Source organism: Myotis lucifugus, unplaced genomic scaffold (assembly GCF_000147115.1).
Source record: "Myotis lucifugus unplaced genomic scaffold, Myoluc2.0 scaffold_967, whole genome shotgun sequence".
In the NCBI taxonomy this organism is placed as follows: Eukaryota; Metazoa; Chordata; class Mammalia; order Chiroptera; family Vespertilionidae; genus Myotis; species Myotis lucifugus.
Genome location: NW_005872015.1, coordinates 102669 through 113077, shown reverse-complemented (window position 1 = coordinate 113077; position 10409 = coordinate 102669). Strand labels below are relative to the sequence as shown.

Sequence of the window (10409 nt, the reverse complement as noted above, 5' to 3'; positions counted from 1 at the left end):
AGAGGTCTCCCGGGGCTCCCAGGCCACAGCGTTTCGGCTTAAAAGAGGGACTGGCCCGGCCGGCGTGGCTCCGTGGCTGGGCATGGACCTCTGAACCAGGAGGTCAGGGTTCGATTCCCGGTCAGGGGCACAGGCCCGGGTTGCGGGCTCCATCCCCAGGGTGGGGCGTGCAGGAGGCAGCCGGTCCCCGATTCTCCGCAGGTTGACACTCTATCCACTGAGCCAAACCGGTTTCGGCAAATGTCTGTTATTTTAAGCGACACCGTTTGTGGTAATTTTTTACAGCAGCCGACCCCAGGGATGGGAGAAAATAAGAAAAACGTGGACTTTCTCAGAGGCAGAGACAATGAAGGAACCAGAGAGGAGAGGGAGAGACGGTGAACTGACAGTGCAGGAAAAACAGGGTCTGCCTACAATTCACTCCCCCTCCAGGCTCCCTCGCCCTCCAGTCTACCCTCCACAGACCCCAGAGTGCTCTTTTTGTTTTGTTTGTAATATACCTTTATTGATTTCAGAGAGGAAGGGAGAGAGAGAGAGAGACAGAAACATCAATGATGAGAGAGAACCACCGATCGGCCGCCTGCCACATGCCCCTCGCCTGGGGATCGAGCCTGCAACCCAGGCATGTGTCCTTGACCAGAATCGAACCCGGGACCCTTCAGTCCGCAGGCCAGTGCTCTATCCACTGAGCCAAACCAGCCAGGGCCAGAGTGGTCTTTATACATCTAGAGTTGAGCCTGCCTCTCCCTAGTCATAGCTACCCCATAGCTCCAAGGGTGCTGGACAAAGTTCCCACCCTAAGCCTTTCTAGGCAAGACCAAATCCTCCTCCTGTCCTTCAAGGCCTACCTCAGATGTCACCTGCTCTGCGGGGAGTTCCCTGACCTCCATGCTGGGTTCAAGGCCTTCTCTGGGCTCTTCAGTGAGCTGATCCAGGTCAATGACTGTCCGCATCACTTTCTCACACAGCTGACTCTGCCCCTCCCCTGCTCAGAGACGCCCCCTGGCTCCCCAGTGCCCCTGAGGAAAAGCCCAGGCCCCCAGCCTGGGCCTAGAGGCCCCCCCTGATCTGGACACCTCCGGTTCCCAGCCTCATCTCTCCCTTTTTGCCACCCCAGGCCCCTTGGCCTCAGAGCCTCTGCAGAAATGGTTGCCTCTAACTGCTCTTCCCAGTTCCCTGCTGGGCAAATGACTCCCAGACTTGGCTGCACCTGGGAGTCTGCTCTTGCAGGAAGCCGCTGGCCATGCTGAGGTGGGCAGGGGCCCCCTCTGAGCTCAGGCCGCCACCTGTGCCACCTCCGTTACAGTGCACAGACAGGCTGGGCGCGGTGCCCGAGGGAATGGCCAGGCCGGAAGTGGGTCCCAGATGTGGATTTCACGCCTATTCGTCTCGGGTGCTGGGAACAAAGTTTGGGTCCCGAGGACCATATGGGGCTCGCCTGCTCCTCACTTTCATCTCCCACCTTCCCAGCCCCTGGGTGGGAGGCAGGAGGGCCAGGCTGTTCAGGCCGGGGTGGTTCCCACAGCCCCTCTTGGCCTCTTCCACCCTCTTTCCTTCTCTTCTCCATCATGTTCTAGCCTCCTGAGTGCTCTTCTTCTGGGAGAGATGTGGCCACCGTGTGTTTAAATAATAACAACAAACTCAAACGGCTCTTACTCTGTACCAGGCACTGCTCTGAGCCCATGACGTACACTATTAACTCATCTAACCCTCACAATACGCCCGGGGGTTGCTTCCTGTCATTATCATCATCATCGCCATTTTATAGATGAGCAAACTGAGGGGTGGGATTGGAACCCAGGCAGTCTGGCTCCAGAGTCTGTGATCTTCGTGAAAATGGCCTCTAGAGCAGGGCCACCCACAGGCCTTCCTGCGATGGTGGCAACGTCCTGGCTCCGCTCTGCCCAGCCCGCTAATCGCCAGCCACTTGGAATGTGGCGAATGCGACTGAGGAACTAAATTTTAAATTTTATTTCATTTTAGCTAAGTTAAATTGAAACGGGGCTACTGTATTGGACAGCTCAGCTCTAGACAACTACGTTTGCGTGCCAGCTGCTTGCTGTGTGATGGTTGCTGACTCCTCACCTCTCTGAGCTAGTTGATTCATTGAAGAGGTGGTTATGAATTCTGGCCAGGGAGGTGGGGGGGGGGGCAGGGAGAGTGGGAGATATCTGTAATACTATCAACAATAAAAAATATATTTTTTTTAAAAAAAGAATTCTGGCCAAGCTTGGCCGGCGTGGCTCAGTGGTTGAGCATTGACCTATGAACTAGACAGTGATGGCGAACCTTTTGAGCTCGGCGTGTCAGCATTTTGAAAAACCCTAACTTAACTCTGGTGTCGTGTCACATATAGAAATTTTTTGATATTTGCAACCATAGTAAAACAAAGACTTATATTTTTGATATTTATTTTATATATTTAAATGCCATTTAACAAAGAAAAATCAACCAAAAAAATGAGTTCGCTTGTCACCTCTGACACACGTGTCATAGATTCGCCATCACTGAACGAGGAGGTTAAGGTTTGATTCCCGGTCAGGGCACATGCCCAGGTTGTGGGCTCCATCCCCAGTGTGGGGCGTGCAGGAGGCAGCCAATCAATGATTCTCTCTCATCATTGATGTTTCTATCTCTCTCTCCCTCTCCCTTCCTCTCTGAAATCAATAAAAGATTTTTTTAAAATTTATCTAAAAATAATAATAATAATTCTGGCCAAACACACCAGGGTTTGAATCCCTGCCCTCATCTCAAGGTGGAGGCCCCCTGGGTTCCTCAATTCCTTCATCTGTATAATGTGAAAAATAATAAGACCTGCCTATTTATTCAACAAATTTTTATTGAGTGCCTATTATGTTCTAGGCACTATGGTAACAGCACGGAACAAAACAAACCAAGGTTAGGGCAGCAGAAGGTGCGATGGAATGTCACGCCAGACATCAACCACTTTCAATCTTAGCCTCCCCCCCCTCCACCCCCACCCGCAAACGCCAAAAACTGTTCTGCCTAGCACCCCATGATGTAGTATATTCTGGATTCTGATTGGTTGAGGGTCTGACATAAACCTGGTAAGCTAATTTTTTCCAAATATCCTTTCTTTTCTCTTTCCTGGTTATCAAAACAGCCTATTTAGCTGGGTCCAAGAGAGCCCAGCATTGGGGTCTATGTTTCCATCCTCTCTTGCAGCTAGGTCTGGTCATGTGACTAACTTCTGGACAATGAGAACAGAGGGAAAATATCTTTTGGAAAATATCATTATAAATCAGCTGTGTTGGCCTTTTTGCCTTTTTTCTTTTCCTCCCTTCATTCTGCTGCAAGGATACAGACATGATGGCTGGAGCACTATCTGCCATCTTGGGCCGCGAGGACAAGGGCCATTCTGAAGATGGTGGAGAGGAAAGCTAGTAGGTTCTTGGTGGCTTGACGATCTCCAAACCTCTGCTATGCAAGAGAGAAATAAATTTCTGTCTTGTTTAAGCCACAGTTACTTGGGGTTTACTATGACTCCTAACACTACAGATGTTTGAGGCATCACTTCAGGTTCAGTTGGGTTGCAAATTAGACCATTCGTTGATGTTTTTCAATAAGTATTTATTGAGCATATACCATGTGTCATGCACCTTTCTAGATACCAGGGATACAGCCATGAACAAAACAAAATCCCTGCTCCCATGGAGTTCACATTCTAGTGGAAGAGATGGAGAAATGGTTAAAAAAAAAAAAAAAAGACAAGTATCCTGTATAATAGAAGGCTAATATGCAAATAGACCGAATGGCAGAACGACCGGTCGCTATGACGTGCACTGACCACCAGGGGGCAGATGCTTAATGCAGGAGCTGCACCCTGCTGGTCAATGTGCTCCCACAGCGGGGAGTGCCGCTCAGCCTGCCAGCCTGATCGCTCCCAACTGCCCTCCCCTGCCAGGCTGATCGCCCATAATTGCCCTCCCCTGCCAGCCTGATTGCCCACAACTGCCCTCCCCTGCCATGACCCACCTCCTCCGCTGTGACCCGCCTCCTCCACGCTGCACGGAGCCACAGGAACCCCAGGCCTCACGCAGCCATCTTTGTGACGACATGAGGGCGTGATGACCACCTAGGCTATTATTAGTATAGATTATTGATAGCTTGGGGATCAGTGTCCTCCTGGAGGCTGTGTCCTGCCATTTTCAGTCTCGTCAGGAGCATACCCCGGACATTTATTGCTGGAGGACCCATTCTCTCTAACACTATGGCCCACTCTAGCTCCCCATTGACTGAGAGGCCACTTTCTCTCAAGGAAGGAACAGGGTTGTTCCCTAAGCCCAAATGGACTTTAAGTCATATCCCTTCTTCTGAGACTTCCCCAAAGGACTCTCTCAGTGGCTTTCCTGCAAAGGTCACCCAAATGGAAATTGTGTTGTTGATTTTATGTGCAGGAGGCAGAGGTCAGGGTGGCAAAGAAGATCCTAGGCCATGACAACCTTCCATTTCATCGTATTTACTGTGTCCAGCTTTTTTAACCCCATCCCTGTGGCCTGTAGGTACCCAGTTGTTGGGTAGGATGGAATTCTGCTTAGCACCAACTGATGTCATACTACTCTGTGGCTTGCAATTGGCTATTCTCTCGGGGACAGGGCTAGCCAGTGGTTCTCAACCCTCTGGCCCTTTAAATACAGTTCCTCATGTTGTGACCCCCAACCATAAATTTTTGTGGCTACTTCATAACTGTAATGTTGCTACTGTGATGAATCGTAAGGTAAATATCTGATATGCAGGATGGTCTTAGGCGACCCCTGTGAAAGGGTCGTTCGACCGCCAAAGGGGTCGCGACCCACAGGTTGAGAACCGCTGGCCCTTAGGCTATGCTTCCAGATGAGGTGGACCCCACTCAGAACCATTGTCGGGTATTTACTCAAAGTCTTTTTATTCCCTTCTCAGAAACCATCCTGAGATCCTTCTGGAACGGAAAGTTCCTAAATCTGGAACTTTCCGGAAAGCTGGCACGGCTATCCTGAAAAGACATATTCCCGCCTTTTCCCGCCACTGTCCCCACCCCCTCGCTTTTACCCAATCCTTAGGCAACACAATCTGCCCTAGCACTTAGTGACGTCATATCATCGCTTTCATTGGATTGGCCGTTTTCTCAGGGAGCGGCAGCCATCTATGGGCTCCGCAGCTCTACTCGACGCCTTCTTCATTTGCCCCTCAGATCCCCTCCCGGCACCGATCAGGGGTCTGTAGCCAACATCCCTCAAGATTTAAGACTTTATTGAGGAGACTAGTTTCACGGGACTCAGGCCAAAAGTCCAGCCAGAGCACCAAAGGTCCCGTTTGCAGTTTGCGGCCTTGGGTGAAGAGGCCTCCGCGCCTGCACGGCGCTGGCGCAGGCCAGTGACGTCAGGGGCACCGCGAGGTCTGATTGGCTCAGGGACGCGCGCCGTCGAGGTAAAAGGCTCTGCTCCCGGGCTCCTCCTAGCGCACCCGTTGGCTTTCGAGGCCATCGCGCTCGGGGCGCTAGGCCGGGGCTGGAGGCTGCAGGGCGCGGCAGCCGCCTGCTCGCTCCTCCCGCTGCAGCCGCCGCAGCGGCCCGGCCCAGCGCGGCCTCCAGGGAAGCGCGAGGCCGTGGCGGTCGAGGACCAGGCGCGCGGGGTCGGGGCCGCCCGCCGCGCTGCCCAGCACCAGGTAGTGGGAGCCGGGCTGCAGGCGGAGGCAGCCGCAGGCCAGGTCGGCGCCGGGCACCCAGGCCTCCTGGCCGCCGCGGCGCACGGGCTGCCGTGCTCGCTGCTTGTACACGGCCAGCACGTGCAGGGCCAGCCGCTGCCAGGCCTGGCCCGCCGCTGCCTCCACCTCCGCCTCCGCCGCCAGCACCTGCGCGTGGAGAACTGAGGGGCGGAGAGATGTCAGGCCTGGGTGGTGGGGGAGCCTCCAGGGCCCCGGGGGTCGGTTCTGATGGGGAGGGGCGGGGACCTGAGGGTGGGCTTCCGGGGTCACATCAGGAAGGGTGCGTCTCTGTGGGGATGGGGCCGAGGCCAAGAACAGAGGGAAAGAGGCGAGAGGGCTGGCGTGTCATCCGGGCCCCTCTGCAGCCGCAGGCCAGGCCCTTTTCTGCCCATCACTCACCGTAGTCCTGTTGGCAGAACCTCCGCAGGCTCATGTGTACCCTGGTGCCCGAGACATTGCAGTAGTTGTGACACTGAGGGTCTGGGGAGGGTCGGGCTGTCTGCCGTGGGCTCCCCGAGGCCGGGACCACAGCCTTCTGCCCCTGCCCAGCCCCGCATCCCATCTTGGTGGGCAGCTGGGGTGCTCAGACCCCGGGACTGAGCTCAATGGGCCACCCCCGTGTCCCCACTGGGGAGCCCCATCAGCCCAGCCCCAGCCCCTCTTGCTGGTGGGGGTCTCCACGCCCGCCTGTCTTACCGGAGCCGTAAGCACTAGAGGTCGTCGCCAGGGTGGTTGTTGCCTCTGGGATTCCTAGGAGAGACCGGAGGAGAACTTTGACCTTAGTTCCTGCCCCCCATCCCCACCCCCACCCCGCACCCCCCACCCCCAGGAATCCAGCTGTTCAGGCATAAGAGGGCAAGCACCCTTTGCCCTTCTCTCCGGACCTTCTTCCTTCAGACCCAGGAATCTGCACCCCCAGCCCCGCCTCCCTCAGATGGAGGAGTCCAGGCCCCCAGCCTTTTCCTCTCCGAGACTGAGACCGACCGAGGAGACCGGACTTTCAGTCCCCACTTCCCCCCCGGAAACCAGAGTCCGGCCTCCTGCCTCTCGCCCCCATCCCAGGACCCAGCCCTCGTCCTGCTTGTCCACTGGAGATCTGTGATGTTTCCTTCCAACCCCACGCAGGACGGTGGCCCCTCAGGACTCACGCTGGCAGGGCATCCGGGGGGAGCGGCTCTGCTGGTAGCCAGGGCCACAGCGGCTGCACGTCAGGCCCGTGACCCCTATCTTGCAGGAACATTGCCCGCTGGTCTGGTTGCAGGTGCCGCCCGTCGCCCCAATGGGGTGGCACTGGCAGGCTGTGTGAAGAGAGGATCTTGGATGTGGGTGTCTGGGCCCTAGACGCCCCCTCTCCGTTCCCCAGCCCCTCCGGCCTCAGACCCGCCGAGGCTGGGCTTCAGTCTGCACTCACCCCTGCAGGCCTTACGGCTGGTGATAGGCTGCCCGGGGTCCCTCCAGAACCCTGGCTGGCAGTAGTGGCAGTGCCGCCCGGCCGTGTGGTGGCGGCATCGCTCGCAGACACCGCCACTCCGGCCCCCCGACAGCCGGAACAGCTCCGAGTTGAACCTGCAGCGGCGGGCGTGCTGGTTGCAGGAACAGGCTGGGAGCGAGATGGGGCCCATCAGACCCTGGCTTTCTGTTTCCTGTCCCCAGTTTTCTCCCCCTGCCCTCAGGATATTGACTGAGGCTACAACCTAAAAGAGACTGCCTGATGGGGGTACCTGGTTAAGCCTGGGTCTCAGAACCTATTTATTCTCGTCTTTAAAATGGGGGCTCTGGAGCCGGGTAAGCCCCAGGGGACTGATGAACCTCGATGGTGTGAAACCAGGGGCCTTAAAGAGCGGCGGCTCTGGGCGCGGGCTACGGAGTCAGACCCTACGTCAGTGATGGCGAACCTTTTGAGCTCGGCGTGTCAGCATTTTGAAAAACCCTAACTTAACTCTGGTGCCGGGTCACATATAGAAATTTTTTGATATTTGCAACCATAGTAAAACAAAAACTTATATTTTTGATATTTATTTTATATATTTAAATGCCATTTAACAAAGAAAAATCAACCAAAAAAATGAGTTCGCGTGTCACCTCTGACACGCGTGTCATAGGTTCGCCATCACTGCCCTACGTGTTCATGTCCCACTGTGTTCCTTGGGCATTTGACTTCTCCTTTTTGTAGCTCAGCTGCCTTTGTTGTAAAATGACACTTACATTATCTGCTTCGTGTGGTTTAAATGAAACCTAATAGATATAAAGTGCTTAACTCAGGGCCTGACACACTGTATCGCATGGACCTGCCCGTTGAGAGCTTCCGTGCGCCAGGTGCCGGGGGCTGAGTGCCCGGTGTGTGGCATTCTCGAGGCAGCTCTGTGAGGCCGGCGCTATCCCCATCCCCATTTTACAGATGTGCAAACTGAGGCACAGAGAGGTGAGGGCACCTGCCCAAGGTAACTCAGCTGAGGGGCGGTCAGGGGCAGGATTGGAACCCAGGCCTTCGGGCTCCGGAGTCTGTGCTCCTACATAGTTCACAGGATTCTGTGAGGACTGTGGACATTGTCCGGGGAGCACTGATCAGGTGTCCGAAGGCAGTGGCTCTCAAATCTTACTGTTTATCAGGATTCCTGGGTGGAAATTTGAAAAAGAACAATGCAGATTCCAGGGCCCAGCCCCGGGGCTTCTGCTGGGTCCAGGGGTCTGTATTTCTAGCAAACATCCCAAAGTGAGATGCTGCTGTGGGGGTCCCTGGACCATTCCTCGGAGCGATCGAAGGAGCTGTGGACTCCAGGAGAGTGGAGAGGCTGGGCTGGCAAGTCCCGAGACCCAGAGGGATAGTGGGAAGGTCATCAGGGAGCCGGGGTGTCTGTGTGTTCTTGGGAAATGACGCTGCCTCTCTGAGCCTCTGTTTCCCCCCTGTTCGGTGGGGATCTCAATTGGTAATCGGGTGATTAGTGACCTTTGGGTTCTTTCTGACGGGAGGGTGATCGCATCACCTCACTCCCCTGTGGAGAACTCAGGTGGGGAAGGGGTTCAGGCCACCCCTTCCGGAAAGCCTGCAGCTTCACCACAGGAGTGAGTCCCATCCTGTCTCGACCCTTCTCCGTCACAACAGTTGGTCTCGTACTCAGGTGCAGAGGACAGAGCCCTGCTCAGCCTGGTGCCGGGGAAGGGGGTGGGGAGGGGTGGAGGGTGGGGGTGAGTGAAGGGGGTGTGATTTGCTGAGGGACAGCCTCCCCCTGCTCCCAGGTTCTTCCCAGGCCCAGGATGAGCCCCGCTGCACCCCCAGGCCATGTTATCTCCCCTCCCTCCCTCAGATCTGGCTGGTGGGAATGGATCCACTGAACAGAGGCCCTGAGGTGGTGGGGGCAGAGGGTCAAGGAGGACCCCCGTTAGGATGAGGATAGAGTGGGGAGCTGAGGACAATGGACGGTCTGTAAGTCAGTCATTGCAGGAAGAAACAGGGTGAAAAGGGCTAAGCACGTGGGAGGTAGAGGGAGGGTCGTCCAGGGAGTTGGAGTGAGTGTGTGTGTGTGTGTGTGTCTGTCTTTGTGCCTGTGTGTGTGTGTCTGTGTGTATCTCAGTGGAGTGGGGTCACCTCCCAGGGCCTCAGACCAGCTAGCAAGGGCTGCCAGCTGGAGGCGGGAGGAGCAGGGGGGCTCTCTGAGGAGGGGCTTCTGCAGGGAAGGGGGAGGGGGCCAGACTCAGAGCTGCAGTCTGGGAGCACCAGGCGGGAGAAGGCGCTGAGCGGGCCAGGGGCCAGGCCCGGGGAGCGCTGGGGGCGGCCCTTGCTGGCAGTGAGACTTAGGCAGGTGATGGATGCGGGCCCGGCCTTGCCTCCGTGTCTGGGGGATGGCAACATTGGCAGAGACCCCGCAAGCTCTTCCTCGGTGCCAGGTGCCCCATGAGGCTTTACTCCAAGGCAGGGGTGGGTTCCCTTTTTTCTGCCAAGGGCCACTGGACATGTATAACGTCATTCGAGGGCCATACGATATTATCGACTTAAAAGCCAGCCTGCTGTAGTTGGTCAGACATTCAATGAACTCATCCCGGATGCCTTGGCAGGGCCAGACCCAATGATTTCTCGGGCCTTAGGTGGCCCGAGGGCCGGACGTTCCCCACCCCTGCTCTAAGGACTCCCTGTATATGAATGAGCTCGTTGGAGTTTCACTGCCGCCCATAAAGGAAATACTGTTACTGCCCCCACTTTACAGGTGGGGAAACGGAGGCAGAGAGAGGTTGGGCCACTTGCGAGGATCACACCAGCGGAGCCGGAAGGAGAGCCCAGGCAGCGAGTCCTGTCTGCTGCCCGAGGACACTGAGTGTGGCGGCGCCGGACAGGAGCGTGGCAGGGACAAGCCAAGACCCCCAGCCCGCTTCTGGCCCGGCCACTTACTGGCTGTGTGTCCTTGCTCAAGGGACTTCCCAACTCTAGCCTCAGTCTCCTCATCTGTAAGATGGGCCTGCTGACAGTGCCTGGCCGGCACGCAGCGGGTGACAGCTGCACAATGAACGAGTCAGGACAGGGCCCCTGCAGCAAGCCAGGCCCTGGGCTGGGTGTTTATTCGTGTCATTATCATTATCATTGTGATCGAGGGTCAGGGAGAGCAGGGGCCCCCTAATGGGCAGGTAGGCAGCAGAGCCTGTGGGGGAGGTGAAGAGGGGACCCCCAGCTGGAGAACAGTGAGGGGAGAAGCAAGGAGCAGGCAGCTCTGGGG

General features: G+C 56.2%; 1 protein-coding gene across 1 annotated transcript; it reads right to left on the bottom strand.

Moving 5' to 3' along the window:
- Positions 1 to 5454: 5454 nt before the first annotated feature.
- Positions 5455 to 7325, bottom strand: NTN5 (netrin 5). Its single transcript, XM_006109565.1, is given in 5 exon segments — positions 5455 to 5864; positions 6103 to 6183; positions 6400 to 6453; positions 6852 to 7001; positions 7115 to 7325. Coding segments are annotated over 5 exon segments (906 nt in total).
- Between the last annotated feature and the right edge of the window lie 3084 nt (positions 7326 to 10409).